General features: G+C 42.1%; 1 protein-coding gene across 1 annotated transcript in view; it reads right to left on the bottom strand.

Annotated features, from left to right (window-relative positions):
- Nucleotides 1-20,547, bottom strand: part of Zzef1 (zinc finger ZZ-type and EF-hand domain containing 1) — a 155,668-nt gene that overhangs the window by 96,983 nt on the left and 38,138 nt on the right. The window contains exons 7-11 of the mRNA XM_070001745.1: nucleotides 19,083-19,199; nucleotides 15,214-15,392; nucleotides 12,486-12,584; nucleotides 6,972-7,063; nucleotides 6,484-6,632 (exon numbers count right to left, since the gene is read on the bottom strand). Of these exons, the coding sequence (XP_069857846.1) occupies nucleotides 6,484-6,632; nucleotides 6,972-7,063; nucleotides 12,486-12,584; nucleotides 15,214-15,392; nucleotides 19,083-19,199 (636 nt within the window). The remainder of the gene's footprint in view (nucleotides 1-6,483; nucleotides 6,633-6,971; nucleotides 7,064-12,485; nucleotides 12,585-15,213; nucleotides 15,393-19,082; nucleotides 19,200-20,547) is intronic.

Here is a 20,547-nt window from a genome sequence, read left to right as displayed (position 1 = left end):
TCATCTGTAAAATCAAAGTTAAGAAGAAGGTTTGCCTCTCTATACAGTGGCTTATCTGAAGAACCAGACTTAATGAGACTCTCATGAGAGAGGCATAATGACCACTATATCTCAAAAGAGCTATGGAAAGGAAGGCCCAGCTTCTCTGGCTCATTTCCCACACATCTGTCTGACTAATGTGTGGCCAGTGTGGGGTCTGGACACTCACAAACAGCTGAAAGCAAAAGTCTGAGGGCTTTCAGACCCTGGAATTCCAATAAAGAAAATCTCACTCTTCATAGACCTTCATATTCTTTTTAGTTCTTAAGAAGTCCTTCTAAGCCAGGCACTGATGGCTTACACCTGTAATCCTAGGAGGCTGTGATTTGAGGACCCCAATTCAAAGCCAGTCCAAGCAGGAAAGTCCATGAGATTCCTATCTCCAATTAACCACCAAAAAGCTGGAAAGAGAGCTGTAGCTCAAGTGGTAGGTTAGTAACCTTGAGCAAAAGCAGCTCAGGGACAGTGCCCAGATGTTGAGTTCATTGAGTTCAAGCTCTAAGACCAGCACCCCCCCCCCCCCAAAAAAAAAAGTCCTTCTAGGAAAGTTTTCTACAATGGTGGGCCACTTTTTTTTTTTTTTTCTGTCAGTCATGGGGCTTAAACTCTGGGCCTGAACACTGTCCCTCAGCTCTTCAGCTCAAAGTTAGCACTCTACCACTTGAGCCACAGTGCCACTTCCGGTTTTCTGAGTGGTTTAGTGGAGATAAGAGTCTCATGGACTTTCCTGACTGGGCTGGCTTTGAACTGTGACCCTCAGATCTCAGCTTCCTGAATAGCTAGGATTACAGGCGTGAGCCACTGATGCCTGGCTGGGGCCATTTCTTTTTTTAAAAAAGTAGGTAGGTAGGGACTGGGAAGGTGGCTCAGTGGTAGAGTGCTTGCCTTGCATGCATGAGGCCCTGAGTTCGATTCCTCACCACCACATAAGCAGAAAAAGCCAGAAGTACTGCTATGACTCAAGTGGTAGAGCGTTAGCCTTGAGCTGAAGAGCTCAGGGATAGCGCCCAGGCCCAGAGTTTAGGCCCCTCGACTGATAGAAAAGAAAAAAAAAAAAAGTAGGTAGGTAAATGCTATTTCCTTTAAGGGACTAAATAACTAAAGAGCCGCATTAGGTAGTCCTATCAAGTACAATTTTAAAAACTTAGTACTTAGCTTGTGACTTAGTCACCCAGTGAGCAGTACTGAGGTAGCTTGTATGGATAGGACAAACAACCAAGGTGAATGTGGCTCAGTGGTAGAGTGCTAGCCTTGAACAAAAAGAAGTTCAGGGACAGTGCCCAGGACCTAAGTTTAAGCCCCACGACTGGCAAAAACAAACCAACAAACAAAAAACAAAAACAAAACCAACCAAAAAAAAAAAAAAAAAAACTCAGGCAACCACAGAAAGGAGGGGAAAAAGGAATCCAAAGTATGTTTTATTAACAAAGAGGAAAATACATTCTCTCATTCCATAATACAGTTGACCCCACTGGAATAGGTAGAATCTGCTTAACCCAAAATTGTACGTCTCATCTGCAATGCAAATTTAAGAGATTTTTCAATTATTTTTAAAGGGCTGCAATACAGCTCAGTGATAGGGTGCTTACCTAGGAAATGCAAGGCCCTGGTTCAACCCACAGCTATGTAGCTTAGGCTGGTCTCAAACTCTCAATTCTCCTGTGCCTCTACCTCCCAAGTGTTGGGATTATAGTATCTGCCATCATACACAGCAACAAGCTTACACTCTGAGAGTCCTCAAGGAAACCTCTGCCATACAAAGAGCTGGAAAGATCTAAGAGAAGCAAGAAGCAACCTCACTGACTAATCTATACTGTACAGTAGGCAGGATACAAAGAGAGTTGAATAATAAACCTCTTAAAAATGCACAGCCAGTACACAGCTAGCCCTGGACCATGTTGACCAGAGGGACACAACAAAAATGGGCAAGCAGATGCATGCACATTAATATGTGAATATCTTTTTTTTTTTTGGGGGGGGGGGGTGCAGTCGTGAGGCCTGAACTCTGGGCCTGGGCACTGTCCCTCAGCTCTTCAGTTCAAGGGTAGTGCTCTACCACTTGAGCCACAGTGCCACTTCTGGCTTTTTTCTTTTTGCTTATGGGGTGCTGAGGAATCTAACCCAGGCCCTCATGCATGCAAGGCAAGCGTTCTATCACTGAGCCACCTTCCCAGCCCCTAACATGTGAATTTCTAAATGGAACTAGTGGTATGCAGGCCAAATAAACCAGGATTTACAAGTAACAGGTTAGAACCAGCTAAAATCAATCATTAAGGGAAAAAAGCAAATAAGCCTATGTTTAGGTTGAAAAAAACTAACCTTTTTAGATTGAAAGACATTGTGTGACAGGTTTAAAAAATCCTGGCTGGGTAGTGGTGGCTCACACATGTAATCCTAGGTACTCAGTAGGCTGAGATCTAAGGATCACAGTTTGAAGTCAGCCCATGCAGGAAAGTCTATGAGACTCTTATCTCCAATATACTACCTAAAAACTAAAAGTGGAGCTGTGGCTCACAATGGTAAAGCACTAGCCTTGAACAGAAAAGCTCAGGCACAGTGCCAAGGCTCTGAGTTCAAGCCCCATGAACAACAAAAAAAACAGACAAACTCCAAAAAACAAAAAATCATCTTGGATAGACTGAAAGACACTGTGTGACAAAATCTTTTTTTTTTTTTTTGGTCGGTCGAGGGGCTTGAACTCTGGGCTTGGGCGCTGTCCCTCAGCTCTTCAGCTCAAGGCGAGCGCTCTACCACTTGAGCTACAGCGCCACTTCCGGTTTTCTGGTGGTTTATTGGAGATAGGAGTCTCACGGTCTCTCTTGCCCGGGCTGGCTTTGAACCGAGATCCTCCTGAGTAGCTAGGATTACAGGCGTGAGCCACCAGCACCCGGCTTGACAAAATCTTTTGAAGTCTTATGTTAGGCATATCTTTTGTTCCAATTCCTTTAGAGAACTGAAATTAAAACCATGAAGTAGAAATGAGATTTAGACTGAATTTTCTACTATTAAAGTGCTTTGATAGTGAGTTTGCCAGCACCAACATTTGACAGAGGCTGAATGATAATTTGTCAGGGATGCTGCTTAAAAAAATTCAAGGTAGGGCTGGGAAGGTAGCGCTTGCCTTGCATGCATGAGGCCCTGGGTTTGATTCCTCAGCACCACATAAGCAAAAAGAAAAAAACCGGAAGTGGTGCTGTGGCTCAAGTGGTAGAGCGCTAGCCTAGAGCTGAAGAGCTGAGGGATAGCACCCAGGCCCAGAGTTCAGGCCCCACAACCGGACCAAAGAAAAAAAAAAATTCAAGGTATGGGGCTGGGAAGGTGGCTCAGTGGTAGAGAGCTTGCTTTGCATGCATGAGGCCCTGGGTTCAATTCCTCAGCACCACATAAGCAAAAAAAGAAAAAAGCAGGAAGTGGCGCTTTGGCTCAAGTGATAGAGCACTAGCCTTGAGCTGAAGAGCTGAGGGACAGCGCCCAGGCCCAGAGTTCAGGCCCAGGACCAGACCCTCCACCCCCCCCAAAAAAAAACAAATTCAAGGTAGGCACTGGTAGCTCATGTCTATAATCCTAGCTACTCAGAAGGCTGAGATCTGAGGATCAAAACCAGCCGAGGCAAGAAAATCCATGAGACTCGCCTAGCATGCATGAAGCTCTGAGTTCTATTCCTCAGTAGCACATAAACAGAAAAGGCCAGAAGTGGTGCTGTGGCTTAAGCTGTAGAGTGCTAGCTTTGAGCAAAAGAAAAGAAGCTCAGGGACAGTGCCCAGGTCCTGAGTTCAAGCCCAGGATTGGCAAAAAAAAAAAAAAAAATTCAAGTAGAGGTACTTATGCTAGATTGCTCCTAGAAGTGTGGCCCATTAATCATCTGGGAACTTGTTAGAAATGAAGTCTTAGCCAGGCATGGTGATTTGTTCACACCTGTAATCCTAGGACTTGGAGGATGAAGCAGCAGAAGTGTGAGTTTGAGGCCAACCTTGACTACTAGTGAGACCTTAGCTTCAAAAAAGTCTCAGAGCCTACCCAGAGCTCTGAACCAGATCCTGCACTTTCAGAAAACCTCTTGGTAATATAAATGCACATTAAAGTGCAAGCAGTACCATACTGGATGATATTTCATGAATTCTATTAAATCCAACACTTGTCACTTGTAAAATGCAGTACCACAAATGGAGTCTAGATCCTGCTCCATGAGTTTTGAAAGTAAGTTAACAGCAGGTGGGGAAGGGGTTAGGGAAGTGGCAATACCCTTCAAGGGATCACCAATGATGTCTATGGCTATATCCAACAGACCTACTTGTTATCTTGCTGACTATGTCACACTGGAAAGCACAGCCATTCCCTGCTTCTTTTTCCTTGGCTTCTTGGATATACAGCTTTGGCTTTTCCACTACTTCTCTGGGTAAGTTTTTCTCTGTTGGTCCTTAAATCTTGGTGTTACAACACAATGACTTAAGTTATCATCTCTTCCCAGTCCATGCATTCTTATAGGGTCTTTCTAGGTAACCCAGGCTAGCAAAGTGCTAGGATTACAGTTATGTACTACTATGCCTGACAATTTAAAGTACAACTTTAATTATTATGTCTATCTCCTCCACACTCCTGCTCCTGACTTATTTGTCCATCTGACACATCTAGACACCACAAAGGTCCCCTAGGATGTCAAACTCAGCAGGACCATTACTGAGTTCATTAGCTACCCTACAAACCTCCTTCTCCCCCAAGCGTTTTCTCTCCTGGAGAAAGGTGCTAAGTCTTCCATCTGTTCAAGCTAAAACCCCAGATTCAGTACCTTCTTCCCTCTCCTGTGATCAGTCAGCCTCTGGGGCTTGCAGTTTCAACTTCTAGGAGCCACCTCACTCATATACTGTACCTCTGATTTCCTGAGCCTGTCAGCCTCCTCTTATGTCCCATACTTGCTCTCTTTCAACCATGCTGCCATACCACAAGCCACAGTAGCTCCTCTAAAGCATACGGTTCATCTCCTCACTCCATCTCTCAAAGCTCTTCTACAACCTGCTCTACCCACCCTCCTGCTTGCTCTCCTCCCAATCATACTTTGCTTTAAGGATAAAGTCAAAGATCCAAAACAAACCTTCACTGTCTTGGCCTTTCCCAGCTCTCCAACTCTGTCTCTTGCCACTCTTCCTCCATAATATATCTCAGTCATATTTGGCACAGCTACCAGCTCCTTTAGTGGGTCCTTATGCCAGGTCTTCTTTTTGCTCACTCTTTCTCTTTAAGCAGCTAGTTAACTATAACTCATCATTCATGATTTCCTTGATCAATTGAGGCTCTCTGCTCTCAGCACCCTCCTACATAGCACTCCTTAGGTGACTGACTCTTAGGCTTGGTGTCTGCCTCCTGCACTACACAAAAAACTCTCTACAGGGGCTGGGAAGGTGGCTCAGTGGTAGAGCGCTTGCCTTGCATGCCTGAGGCCCTGGGTTCAATTCCCCAGCACCACATAAGCAAAAAGAAAAAAGCTGGAAATGGCGCTATGGCTCAAGTGGTAGAGTGCTAGCCTTGAGCTGAAGAGCTGAGGGACAGCGCCCAAGCCCAGAGTTTAGGTCCCATGACCAGACCCCCTCCCCCCAAAAAAAAACTCTCTACAGTAGGGCTGTGCCACCTTCCTCACTGTTGTATCTTGTTTAATCATAGGTGATTCATAAATATTTTCAATAAAAGCAGAGGGAGCAGAGGTGGGGTAAATTTTCCAGGGGCAGGTAACATTGAAGACCTCAGGTTTCCCTGATACAAGCATACATTATTCCTCAACTATTATGAAAATGGTACCTGTGGTGAAAGGGTTTGAATAAGCTATGAATAAAAATTTTACTTTAGTCATCTTTGCACATATTACTAGAAGTAATGGATGCTATGGCCACTGAAGTAAGATAGTGACACTTGTTTTATAAAGACAAGAAAGCACAGCTCAGTAATAAGAGAACAGACACTTCATGGCAGGGAGAGGGGGACTGGGAACTGTCCATGAGTTGTTTTGCTCAAGGCTAAAACTCTACTACTTGAGCCACAGCTCCACTTCCAGATTTTTGGTGGTTAATTAGAGATAAGAATCTCGGGGCTGGGAAGGTGGCTCAGTGGTAGAGTGCTTGCCTTATATGCATGAGGCCCTGGGTTCGATTCCTTAGCACCACGTAAACAGGAAAAAAAAAAAAAGCCAGAAGTGGCACTGTGGCTCAAGTGGTAGAGCACTAGCCTTGAGCTGAAGAGCTGAGGGACAGTGCCCAGGCCCAGAATTCAGGCCCCACGACCGATCCAAAACAAAAGTTTAAAAAAAAAAAAAGAATCTCATAGACTTTCCTGATCAGCCTGGCTTTGAGTTTCAATCCTCAGATCTCAGCCTCCCAAATAGCTTGGATTATGGGTGTATACCATCAGTGTTCAGTTAGATACATTCTTATTAAGCACACAGATTTTAGTTCTTACCTGTGTTTTACAAATTGCCTGAGCTCCTGAAGTTTCCATCTGTCGTATTTTTCAAAGCGTTTGAAGTGTTCTTCTGCATTAAATTTATCAGAAGATGAGTTATAAGCAAATACCAGCCCACACTGAGCACCAATACCACCACGACGAACCTGGAAACCGACAGCAAGATGGAAAACATGAAAGGGGCAAAACTTCTGCTTCCAATTAATATAGTTAAATTTTAACCACATGATGCAAAACAAAACCAATGAAATAATTCTGAATATATATCAAGCCATGGAAAAACAAGGCTACTTCCCAAGGAATGTTCCTTCACTTTCTCCATCCTTACAGACTCTTCAAAGAATTACAAAGATATCCATGTTTATATCCCTCACTTCTGTTATAGGCTTGAGACAAAGTAATAACAAATACCTAATAAAAATTCAATGATATGGACCGCTGATATATATTACCCAAAAGTAGTAAAAAGAACATAGGAGAATTACCATAATTCTTATCTGTGTAACTTGGAAGGCAGACTCAGTTCCTGTAGAAAAAATAGTACTTGCTCTGGTTTTTCCAGTCTCTGTAAGAAAACCTGAAAAAAAGAAAAATTAGGAGTTTAAAACCCTAAGGTTTAAGATCAACAAAAGCAAAGGATAACTAGCCTATTTGGAAGAAAAAAAATAGCATATTTAGTAGCATCACACAATTTTTTTTACCTCTTTGTACAGACACAACCACCTGAACAATGTTTATAAATAATATGTTTATAAATAATATGACCTTTATTGTTTTATATTTTTGGTGGGACTGGGGTTGATGTTAGGGCACTCAGGCACTCTATCACTTAAGCCATGGCTCCATTCCTTTTTGCTTATTTTTCAGATAGGCTCTTGTGCTTTGATCATAGGCCAGCTTTCTTGCTTCTCTCCTTGTAGCTAGAATTACATAAGGCTGTGACTTTAAATCAGAGAGAATGAAAACTAGACAATCATCTTCCTGGGCCATACCTAAAATAATGACTTATGTTTGACTAAGTGAATAGGGCTGATGAAGGTAAGCAAGTTTAGAGGCTGAAAAAAAAGGGACTAGTTAGCTTCTAGAGCATTCTGTTGGGGAAGACTGTGAAAGACACTGAAATGGGCAAAAAATTACTGAGTACCCTTCCTAACACAATTAATACTAAAATTTAATTCATCTTCACCTTTTCTTGTTTCTTAGCTATTTTATATTTCTGTCAGTTGTACAATATTGATAGTAATACAAATGTTCTCACAGAAATAAAAATTATTTTCTAAGGAAATAAAGGTGGTCATTCTTTATAGATGCTGAGCAAATTCCTAGCTAATTGTAAATGAATTTCAACATTCCTCTTGGTCTGTGTATCTCAATTCTCTTGAATTTTTTTGTTCTTTTTAGGAATATCTTATGGGTATCTTCATTAATTCATAAGAAATCTGACATGTAATCATTTATATTAGTAAGGGAGTCATCATTTGCTTTGTTCTTTAACAACTCACTAAAAGCTCTTCTGTTAGACTCAAGAATGTCTTTTTTAAAATCCAAATGATACACCACATACAAATGTTCAAGTCAGTGCCAGATAACCATTCTCCCCAGGACCCTATTCTTTTTAAAAAAAAAAATTAGTTATTATAAAGATGATGAACAGAGAGGTTACAGTTATGTAAGTCAGGTAGAGTCTCTCTCTCTCTCTCTCTCTCTCTCTCTCTCTCTCTCTCTCTCTCTCTCTCTCTCTCTCTCTCTTCTCTCTCTGGTCAGGGCTTAAACTCAGGGCTTAAGTACTGTCACTGAATTCTTTTGCTGAAGGCTTGCAGGATGCCACTTTGAGCCACAGAACCACTTCCTGTTTCCTGGTTGTTCATTAGAGATTAAGAGTCTCTTGGGGACTTTTCAGCCCAAGCTGGCTTTGAATAGTGATCCTCAGATCTCAGTCTCCTGAGTAGCTAGGATTACAGGCAGGACCCAACCAGCACCAGGCAAAAGTACATTTCTTTTTGTACAATGTCACCCCTTCCCTTTTTCTCTCTAAACTATTCTTAACCATTATGTTTATCAAGATGAAAGACAAAAATCAATTTTATGCTTAGTACAGAGTTTGACAAACCAAAGATTTATGAGGTCAAATCTCTGTAAGACAATATGCAAAATTTGTCACCAAAATCCAAGAAAATTAAATTCAGAGACAAGTTATTACATGATTCTGTCATATGATTCTACAGACAAGTTCAAGAAACTAAAATACCAAAAAAATGTATTATTACTAAAAACCATCCCAATTATTGATCTGTCACCTTTTCCAGATGTTTGGATAACTGTATTTAAAAGAATAAATTATACGACTAGAGGCGAGGCTTAAGTGGCAGAATAAGAAAAGGCTGAGTGAGAGCTTAGGAGGTCCTAAGTTTAAGCCCTGGTATACTACTCATAAAGTTCTTCCCTAGGCCACTAAATTCTAATGTTTCTTCTACTCCTTCCAGTAGTTTCAAAGTTTCAAGTTTTCAGGTCTGATATTGAAGTCTTTGATCCATTTTATGTTGACACTACTGAAAGGTGACAGACAGGGATCCAATTTCAGTTTTCTATATATAGATGTTCAGTTTTCCCAACATCATTTGTTGGGAAATATGTTCCAACATATATTTTTGGCTTCCTTGTCAAATATCAGATATCTGTAATTTCTGGTTCTTCCAGTTTATTCCATTGGTCTTCAGGCTTTTTGCTGTTTTTGTTATTAAAGCTCCTAGAAAAGTTTGAGGTCTGGAACTAGGATACTTCTGATATTGCTCCCCTCTCCCTAAAATTTGTTTTGGCTATTTGGGTCTTTGGTTCCATATGAATTTTTTTTTATTGTTTTCCCTATCTTGATGAAGAATGACATTGTGATTATGATGGGTACTGCACTAAATTATACATTCGCAGAGGCCATTTTCATATTAAGTGCTAGAACATTATACATTCTTATTGAATCATCAAGATTCAAAGCAAGGGAAAGGGTAACATTGTTCAAAAGGAAATATTATTTTATCTGACTTATGTAACTGTAACTCCTCTGTACATCACCTTTATGATAACAATAGAAAGTATGAAAAAAAAAAAAAGATTCAAAGCATTACAGAGACTACCACAAAGGAATATGGAGGATACTGGTAGCCACAAAGATGGAAGAAAAAAAGACTCATAAACACTCCAGGCTAAGAAGAGTCAACAGCTTGAATTCAGGACCATCCTCAAAGTTGGCACACCTCTACTTTGATTTTTATTTTATTCTTATTTTTTATTTTTTTTGTCAGTCATGGGGCCTGAACTCTGGGCCTACGTGCTGTCCTTCAGCTTTTCAGCTCAAGGCTAGCGCTCTACCACTAGAGCCACAGCACCACTTCCAGCTTTTTCTGCTTATGTGGTGCTAAGGAATCGAACCCAGGGCCTCATGCATGCAAGGCAAGCACTCCACCACTGAGCCACCTTCCCAGCTCCTCTATTTCAATTTCTAAAGGGAGACAATCATCCTAGTTTTTTTCCTACATTTGGAAGGGTCTTCTCTTAAAGAGGAGGAGGCCTAGAGCATGCATGGCTCAATGGGAAGGATTACAGTAGCTAGATTTACAGGTGTAATACCTGCAAAATTTTTTCCCCCGGGTGGTGAGGCCTGAACTCTGGGCCTGGGCACTGTCCCTCAGCTTTTGAGCTCAAGGCTAGCGCTCTACCACTTGAGCCACAGTACCACTTCTGGCTTTTTTCTTTTTGCTTATGTGGTGCTGAGGAATGGAACCCAGGGCCTCAGGCATGCAAGGCAAGCGCTCTACCACTGAGCCACCTTCCCAGCCCCTACCTGCAATTTTTATGTTAGCACTGTAAGTCAGCAAATTCCTCTTCATGGGCCTAAGCCCCACCCCCCATGGCAGCACCTGTGAGGTAGGGGAGGCACCTCCCACCTTCTGCCTCAGGTAAAACACCACCAGCTCCCAGATGTGTAAAAGGGGCCTCCAAGGAACCAGATGGTGCCGTTTTCTCCCTTTCCTCAAGAGAACTTGGCCTTGTCAACTCTGCTGGCAATAAATCTTTTCCTCAATGTGACCTTGTCCAGGTGGTCTTTTGGATTACTTTCTGCCTTTACATTTTCCTTTCATTTTGGTGGCCCATATGGGGATAGGCTCCCCAGTGGATTCGTTCCCCCCAACAACCAGGAGGGCCCTTCCAGCAACCCCAGGACCTAACCCACGATCCTAGGCAAACTCAAAAGACTGCCAAGCTTGTTTCCTACTGACTGAATGCCTCCTACATGTCTGCCAGCGGCTAAAACGTCCTACCTCCAGGTAATAAAGAATCTAGAGGCTTAGATTTCACTGTGTAGGCTTGGTGCATCTGTCAAGGGGCTTCAAGGTCCTCACCCTGCCCCTCCCTCCCTGCCCCTCAGAAAAACTTGGCCAAGTATCTAAGTCGTATTTCTGAAGTCCTACATGGCTGAGGGACACCATGGAGAAACGTGATGACATTTCCCACTGGTTGTTTCCCAATTTTTGAGCCAAACTGCACTGCCGAGGACACTCTGCAGCAAGCTTTTGGTCCCAGGTCACTTACCATGAGTGGGACACAATCTAATATTCCTGACATTCCTCAGGACTTCCCCTTGGGTTGTCTCTTAAATAATCTAAAAGAGCTTCAACTTGAATCTGACATTGATTTACAGGAGCTCATATACTTCTGTACCAAGATCTGGCCTGAACATCCACTGGACAATAAGTCCACATGGCCCATTCATGGGACACTGGATCCTGGTATTTATATGGGATCTATCAAACTTCTGTAGGTGGTGGGGCAGGTTAAAGGAGGTCAGCTATGTAGATGCTTTCTCTTTCTTTCTCTCCTTCCTCCAAACTAAACTTCTTCCTGAGTCCTATCAATGCTGGCACCTAGTGTACATTTGAAGAAATTACCTGCACGGGCACCTGGTTCCTCCAAGCTCTCTGCTAAGTGGGAGGGACCCGACTTAGTATCTCTCTATATTCCCACAGCCTTGTAGGTCCACACTGGATTCACATCTGCCACGTTAAACATCACCTGCCTAACGGACCCTCATATACCTCCAAGCCAACCAGACCCCTGTCTCCAGTCACTGAGGAACCAGAGGGCCCTGCCACGGACAAATAAAATCCCTTGACCATCAATACCTTGGTCAGCTTTACGTACAGTACCTGACTCTCCCCCGATTGGCTACAGTGCCCCCTCTCAGCAAGAAGTAGCTCCAGAAGAGAAGACCTTTGCCCACACTCCCTGCACGGTACTGCATATTAAACCAAAAAGGGGGGAAATGTAAGTCAGCAAATGCGCCTTCACAGGCCTAAGCTCCATCTTCGATGGCAGCACCTGTGGGGCAGGTGAGGCACCTCCCACCTTCTGCCTCAGGTAAAACACCACCAGCCCCCAGCTGTGTAAAAGAGGCCTCTAAGGAGCCAGAGGGTTCCCTTTCCTCATGAGAACTTGGCCTTGTCAGCTCTACTAGCAATAAATATTTTCCTCTATATGACCTTGTCCATGTGGTTTTTGTAACCCATGTGCCTGGGTTACATTTTCCTTTCAGGGGACAAAAGAGTCTTCCTCCCAATACAGCATATCTATTGGAAAATGCCTGCCTCATTATGTTTCCAGCAGTATGGTACTGAGCCACTGTGTTTCTTAATATTTTAAGCTAACACAACCGAAAGAGAAACTAAACTTAAACATAGACAAAAATAATATTTCTACTCGAAGAGAAATCCATGTCCATGCTTTCAGAACTGCAGTGTTAAATAGCCCTCAGGCTCTTGAATGTTTGCACATTTATACAGGTCATTAGTACTGAGACAGCTTACAGTTAAACAGGAGTAAGTGTTCAGAAATATCACCAACTAAAAACAAGCGAAGGCAAAGACTACACATCTGAAAGTCACCCACACCAGAAGTGGCTTCACAGCTTACCTACTTCTACACTACAAATAGATGGACCCATCACTTACCATCCCTTGTCCATGGTTCCACAAGGAGGTTTTCAGGTCCTGACTTGTCTTCTTTTCCTTTGACATCACAAGCCTGAAGAGTCAACTGAAGAGGTTTACCTGACCAAAGAAAAGAAGGCAACTTAGCTGGGCAACGGTGGCTCATGCCTGTAATCCTAGCTACTCAGGAGGCTGAGATCTGAGGATTTAGGTTCAAAGCTATCCTGGGCAGGAAAGGCTGTGAGAATCTTATCTCCAATTAACCACCAGAAAACCGGAAGTGGCACTGTGACTCAAGTTATAGAACGCTCGCCTTGAGCTGAAGAGCTGAGGGACAGTGCCCAGGCCAGAGTTCAAGCCCTATAACCGACAAAAAAAAAAAAGAAGGTAACTCTTAAGTTGGCTCTATGAAGAAATGAAAACTAAGAAAGTGCCTATGGTCATGCAGAGTACTGACTAAAAAGTCTGACTATTTAAAAACAAAAACAGAACAATATTAGGCTAAAGTTGATACTATTCTTCTGTTTTCCTGAAAGAGGAAAAGTATAACTATGTCCTTGAGTTATTCTAATCAGTCTCTAGATCACTTCAGAAAGAACACATATACATTATTACTATACACTCAGTATACCTTTGGAATTCCTAAGACTCTTTTTTGAAGCCAATAATCAGTTTTATTAGATTTGCATTTAATATTTTAATCCTAGTTCTTTAAAACATCTCTAGGAAAATTTTGAACATTTCAAGAATCAACCAAAGATGATTGATCAACAAAGATCATCAAAGATGATTGAAAATGCCGGGCGCTGGTGGCTCACGCCTGTAATCCTAGCTACTCAGGAGGCTGAGATCTGAGGATCGCTGTTCAAAGCCAGCCTGGGCAAGAAAGACCGTGAGACTCCTATCTCCAATAAACCACCAGAAAACCAGAAGTGGCGCTGTAGCTCAAGTGGTAGAGCGCTCGCCTTGAGCTGAAGAGCTGAGGGACAACGCCCAGGCCCAGAGTTCAAGCCCCACGACCGACAAAAAAAAAAAAAAGATGATTGAAAATGACTTTCCTGGGGCTGGGAAGGTGGCTCAGTGGTAGAGCGCTTGCCTTGCATGCATGAGGACCTGGGTTCGATTCCTCAGCACCACATAAGCAAAAAGAAAAAAGCCGGAGGTGGTGCTGTGGCTCAAGTGGTAGAGCGCTAGCCTTGAGCTGAAGAGCTGAGGGACAGTGCCCAGGCCCAGAGTTCAGGCCCCACGACCGGATCCACCCCCACAAAAAAAAAGAAAATGATTTTCCTTCCATAATATAAGGAATACTTATTAACCTATTACAGAATCCAGAATTAGACTTTTGTTTTTGTTTATTTGCCAGTTGTAGGGCCTGAACTTGGCCTGGGTACTGTCCCTCAGCTCTTCAGCTCAAGGCTAGTGCTCTACTACTTGAGCCACAGCACCACTTCTGGCTTTTTCTGCTTATGTGGTGCTGAGGTATTGAACCCAGGGCCTCATACATAGAAGGCAAGCACTCTACCACTGAGCCACCTTCCCAGCCCCACAATTAAGATCTTTACTAATAATGTATAATCCCTTGAGCAACCCTTCCCTATCCCCTACTATCTGAACAACCACTGATCTGTATAAGTAAACTTTTCTAGAGAACACTTCAGCTTCTACATTAATGCCTATCCTTCCCATTGAGCCATGCACGCTCTAGGTCTCCTCTTCTTTAAGAGAAGACTCTTCTAAGTGTAGGAAAAAACTAGAAGGATGATTGTCTGCCTTTAAAAATTAAATATAAATCAACAAATGAAGTCACAGTAAAACACAGGCACAAACAGCATGGTATAAATACCCTAATAACATTTCTATTACTGTAGAGGATGGGATCTAATACTGAATTTGTGGACAGAAACTTTACCACTAGAGACCAGGACAGCAAGTAAGTTTTTACCACATTGCCAAGTATAGTATTTGGGAACAACTTTATAGGTTCTTGGGTTGAGAGGGATTAGGGGTCTGAATCCATCTTAGCTAAGTGACAAAGTGCTAAGACTGATTGCTAGTGGGTCCAGGGAAAGTGGTGACATGATGAACTTCAGAGGGATGTATTCTAAGCCAAGAATTTCTTTGTACCAAGTTTCAGCAAGTTTCTTCCTTCCAGATGGTAAGTTTTCCAACTTTCAAAACTTCTTTTTTTTTTTTTTTTTGGGGGGGGGGAGGGGGTCTGGTTGTGGGGCCTGAACTCTGGGCCTGGGCACTATCCCTCAGCTCTTCAGAAAAAGGCTAGTGCTCTACCACTTGAGCCACAGAGCCACTTCCGGCTTTTTTCTTTTTGCTTATGTGGTGCTGAGGAATCGAACCCAGGGCCTTATGCATGCAAGGCAAGCGCTCTACCACTGAGCCACCTTCCCAGCCCTCAAAACTTCCTGACCTACATTATGACACACTCCAGTACATCCCCAAAGATGATTGTTCAAATGGGCACTACACTTAATGACTGCATCAGCAAATGTTGGGAGACTACTAAGAGACACTCAGATATCCTCTTCTGACCCTGCCATAATTACAAACTATGAACATCTCCCTTCCCTCTACTAACTCCAACCAAAAGCTCACACTCAAATGGTATGCTAACCCAGGGATAAAGGTCTAGTCTATGAATTGCCTTGAAAGACCAGAAATGCCAGAAGGGCATAAAGTAAGGATGGCTTTATGATTTGTCCATTGCTGGTATCTTCTTCATGCTCAGGTCATTTACCATATTTAAGAAGCAGGTTCTGTCTGACAGATGCCATGGATGAAATGAGGGACAGGGCATCATACTGTGTGTCCAGTTGGTCAATGATGGTGCACAAAGAACTCATCACTTTGGCAACACTTCCTCTTGCCAGTGCAAAGGCCAGCAGAGTCAGTTCTACCTGTGGAGTAGAACAGCAGCTAAAAAGAAAAGAAAAGAAAAAAACAAACTGTTCACTTACTAAAACTATGAAAACAATTGAAATAGTTCAAGCCCATGTAACATTAGTTCAAGCCAATAAATAAAATTATGCTTTAAACTCAAGGACAGCAATGAGAGGAAGGTAATAATACGAAAGAAAGAAGAACAGCTTACACTAGGTAAAAGGAAAGAAATGTACACATCACCCTATTTGGAAGAAATAGTTGTACTGTCAAAGTTCGTAGAGTTCATAAGCTTTATAGACCATGATAATGACAATTCACCTTGTGATAGTTAAAATGTGTTTGACTTTAGCTAAATATCACTATCCTGCAATACTCCCAAGAAATAAAGGAATTATGCTTAAAATTATTGCCAAATGCTTTTTTAAAAAAAGAAATACCTTTTGAAAATTCTTTAAATTATATATATCTTTAAAATTTATATATTTATATCTTCAAATGGTTATACAAGAGTTACAATTAACATATATCTTGATCTGCTTCTTGATCAGACCAAAATCCTTTTTATAGAAATATGTATTTTGGCCATACTAGGTTTTTTGTACTTGTTGTTGTTGTTTCTTTGCATTTGTACTGGTAATATGGCTTGAATTAAAAGCCTTGTACTCTTTTTTTTTTTTTTGTCGGGCTTGAACTCTGGACCTGGGTGCTGTCCCTCAGCTCTTTAGCTCAAGGCAAGCACTCTACCACTTGAGCCACAGTGCCACTTCTGGCTTTCTGGTGGTTTATTGGATATAAGAGTCTCACAGACTTTCCTGTCCAGGCTGGCTTTGAACTGTGATCCTCAGATCTCAGCCTCCTGAGAGCTAGGATTATAGGCGTGAGCCACTGGCTCCTGGCAAGCTTTGTACTCTTGCTGTTTTTTTGCCTAAGGCTAGTGCTTTGCCACTTGAGCCATACCTCCTCTTGAAAATTTTTGCTGGTTAATAAAAGTCTCTTGAATATATCTGCCTGGACTGAACCTCAATCCTCAGATATCAATCTCCTGAGTAGCAAGGATTAGGCTTGAACAACCAGTGCCCAATGATACTGGGGTTTTAATTCAGGATCTTGCACTTGCTAGGCAGGTGCTCTACCACTTGAGCTAGGCCTCTAGCACCTATGAGAAAACTAAATTAACTCAGCAAGGGAAGTAGATACACACTTCTGTACAATCTATAAATATAAATGATTCTAAGTTGAAGACAAATGAGCTGCTGCAATCTCTGTTATTAGGAGGTTTTGGTGATAAACTGGTTTAGTCAAGGAGTTGAGGGCATATTTCTTACAAGTATAGAAAATTTATTTCAGATCTGCAACTTTTACACTTTATAAATACATCATACTTTAAATTTTTTTATTGTAAAGGCAATGTACAGAGGGGTTGCAGTTATATGTCAGGTATTGAGTATATTTCTTTTTGAAGAGTCACTTCCTCCCTCATTTTCTCCCAGCACACTAACTTTTAGGACTATCTGGATACAGACTGCTCTGTATCCAGAGTAGGAGTAGGAGTCTTAAGGACACACTGAAAAAATCTGAGTGTCCCAATACTAAGTGCTCCCCTTCTGTTAAGCTACTAAGATTACTTAGACAGTCAGGCTATTCGTACTGCATAAAAAGTGAGTGAGAGGCACTGACTAGGAAGGAGGGTAAACAAAGTCATGTATTCTACACTTGGAGATACTTCTAATTGAATTGTAGGCCTAACCTTTTTACCCCTCTGTTTCATGTGTGTGCTAGTACTAGAGCTTAAACTAGGCCTAGAAGTCTCTTTTAGTTTTTTGTTCAAAGCTAGCACTTGCCCACTTGAGCTTTTTGCTTCCAGTATTTTGTTGGTTAACTAGAGATAAGAGTCTCACAAACTTTTCTGTCTGGGCTGGCTTCAAACCACAAGCCTCCTATCTCAGCTTCTTAAGTAGAATAACAAGTGTGAGCCTGTAAGCTACCAGCACTTGGTTCCCCTTAATTTGTGTGTCTGTGTGTGTGGATGTGGATGTGTGTGTGTGGATGTATGTAAGGGACAATAGTAGGGAATCTGTGCTCTCTCTTGGACTTTATTGTTGTACATGGCTCATACTCTACAACTTGAGCAAGGCCTCCAGTCCACAATTTTTTCTGGTTAATTGGAGATAGAGTCTCAAGCATTTGTCTGCCTGGGAGAGCTTCAAATCTAGATCATCAGTCGGATCTTAGCCTCCTAAGCAGTGAGGGCTATGACATGAGGACACCAGCACCTGCTTTGCCCTTTCTCTCTCTCTCTTTTTTTTCTTTGCAAGTCCTGGGGCCTGAATTTAGGGCCTGGGCACCATCCCTGAGCTTCGTTTGCTCAAGGCTAGCACTCTATCACTTGAGCCACAATGCCACTTCTCACTTTTTCTGTTTATGTGGTACTGAGGAATTGAGCCCAGGGCTTCGTGCATGCTAGGCAAGCACTCTACCAATAAGCAACATTCCCAGCCCTGCCCTCTCTTTTTTTTTTTTTTTTTTTGGGGGGGGGGTCCGGTCATGGGCCTGAACTTTGGGCCTGGGCACTGTCCCTCAGCTCTTCAGCTCAAGGCTAGCGCTCTACCACTTGAGCCACAGCGCCACTTCTGGCTTTTTTTTTTTCTGCTTATGTGGTGCTGAGGAATCGAATCCAGGGCCTCATGCATGCAAGGCAAGCGCTCTACCACTGAGACACCTTCCCAGCCCCTCCTGCCCTCTAATTCTTGAGGCTAGGTGATAGTGCTTGGAAATAGTCTCTAGACAGATAAAACTATTACTTTACCTTCTCTTCTGCTCTATCATTTTATTGATGATCTCTCTTTTTTGGAGGGGGGATCCAGAGTTTGAACTCATGGCCTCATAGTTGATTGGCTTGCTTGCTCTACAACTTGAGCCAGCACCTGGTTAGTGTCAATCTTTAAAGATTAGATTTAATTTTTTCAAAGACTTAATAAGCATACATGCCTTCTACCCTGTCACAGAATTCATCCTATTAGTCTTTTTTGTCCTAGAGATTAAATGCAGGGCTTGAGTGCTATCTCTAAGCTCTTTTGCAAAAAGCTAATGCTTTACCACTTGAGCCACAGCTTTACTCCAGCTTCTTTGGTGGTTAATTGGAGAAGTCTTACAAACTTCCCTGCATGGGTTGGCTACCAATCTCATATCTCAAACCTCCTGAGGAGCTAGAATTACAGGTGTGAGCCACCATCACCTGACTCACTTTTTTTTTGGGGGGGGGGGGTGGTTGTGGGTCTTGAACTCTGGGCCTGGGTGCTGTCCCTCAGCTCTTCAGCTCAATGCTGGCACCCTATTACTTGAGCCACAGTTCCACTTCCAGTTTTCCGGTAGTTAATTGGAGATAAGAGTCTCTCGGACTTTCTGAACTGCAATCCTCAGATCTCAGCCTCCTAAGTATCTAGGATTGCAGGCGTGAGCCATTAGTGCCCAGCATTTTTTTAAACAAGGAATTTCTAAAAAATTTAATGCAAAAATATTCAAGATAGCACAACTGAGTACTAAGATAGGACATTTTAGAAGCATGCAAAGAAAATTTCATCAATCTTGGGGGCTAGGAAGGTGGCTCAGTGGTAGAGCGCTTGCCTTGCATGCCTGAGGCCCTGGGTTCGATTCCTCAGTACCATATAAGAAAAAAGAAAAGAAAAAAAAAAAAAAAGAAAATTTCATCAATCTTGTTTTTACCTAGTTATCCTTATGAGGAAGCTGTCCACTTCTTCCAGAACATTGGGAGATAAGAAAGTTGAGAAGTCTGCAGATCCTGGTGAGAGAGAAAGTGGAGGCATATGCTGCAGCGCCTTCCTAGAAAAATAACATGTAAAATCAGAAGGAAGCCTGGCATGACATTAGACAACATACATTGTGTTGGTGAATAACTTAAAAGCAGACAGCATTCCCAGGAGAACCTTGTATACAATATAAGCTAGATATTTTTCTTCAGGAAAATACTATATACTTTCATAGGGCTCCATTTTCTCTCTAAGAGTTCCACTGCCTTCTGTAAAAGCTTTGTCAACTGTCTAGAACTCAGCATTCATTTGAAGTAATGAGGACACAAGACACAAACTCTAAATAAAACTCTAGAATTCTTAGAGAGAATTGATGTTGAGCATTTCTTCATATTCTATTGGTCATTCTTATTTCCTCTTTGGAGAAATCTCTCTTTAAGTCTTTAGCCATTTATTAATGGGGCAGTTGTTTCTTTGAGGATTTGTTCTGGGTGATTTAATTTTTTGAGTTCTAAGTATATTTTAGATATGAGGCCCTTGTCTGTTGTATGGCTAGTGAAGATCTTCTCCCAATCTGTGAACTTCCTATTGATCTTGCTAGCTATGTCCTTTGCCATGCAGACGCTCTGCAGTTTCATGCAATCCCATTCATCAAACCTTTCTTTTCGATTTTGTTGTGTTTCTGGGTCTTTATTAAGAAAATTTCAGCCTGTGCCAAGGAGCCCTAGTTTCTCCTATTCCTTCCTGTAATTTTTTTCAGGATATCTGCTTTTACCTCAAGGTCTTTGATCCATTTGGAACTGATTCTGGTACAGGGTGATATATAATATATAAGGATCTATCTTTAATTTTCTACAGACGTCTAACCAGTTTTGCCAATACCATTTACTGAAGAGGCTATCTTTCTTCCATACTATTTTTTTGGCTCCCTTATTGAAGATTAGGTGGCCATAAGTCTGCAGGTTCATTTCTGGGTCTTCAGTTCTATTCCAGTCCTCAGGTCTGTTCTTATGCCAGTATCAAGCTGTTTTGATTATTATAGCTTTGTAATAAGAGTTTGAAGTTTGGTATTATATTCCTCCAACACGGCTAAGGATTGTTTTTGCTATTTGGGGTTATTATTCCATAGGAATTTTTGGATTGTTTCTATTTCATTGAAGAAGGATGTTGGGATAATGATGGGTATTTCATTGAATCCAAGAGACAGAACAGTGTGTGGCTCAGTAAGATGTCTGTTTTATATAAATAGGTGTCATGAATTTTATTTTAGTTTATTTTTTTTTGGGTCCGGTCATGGGGCCTGAACTCTGGGCCTGGGCGCTGTCCCTCAGCTCTTCAGCTCAAAGCTAGCACGCTACCACTTGAGCCACAGCGCCACTTCTGGCTTTTTGTTTTCTGCTTATGTGGTCCTGAGGAATCAA

The sequence above is a fragment of the Dipodomys merriami genome, unplaced genomic scaffold, assembly GCF_024711535.1.
Source record: "Dipodomys merriami isolate MVZ:Mamm:240054 unplaced genomic scaffold, mDipMer1.0.p SCAF_59, whole genome shotgun sequence".
NCBI lineage: Eukaryota > Metazoa > Chordata > Mammalia > Rodentia > Heteromyidae > Dipodomys > Dipodomys merriami.
This window is presented reverse-complemented; position numbering and strand designations above follow the sequence as displayed.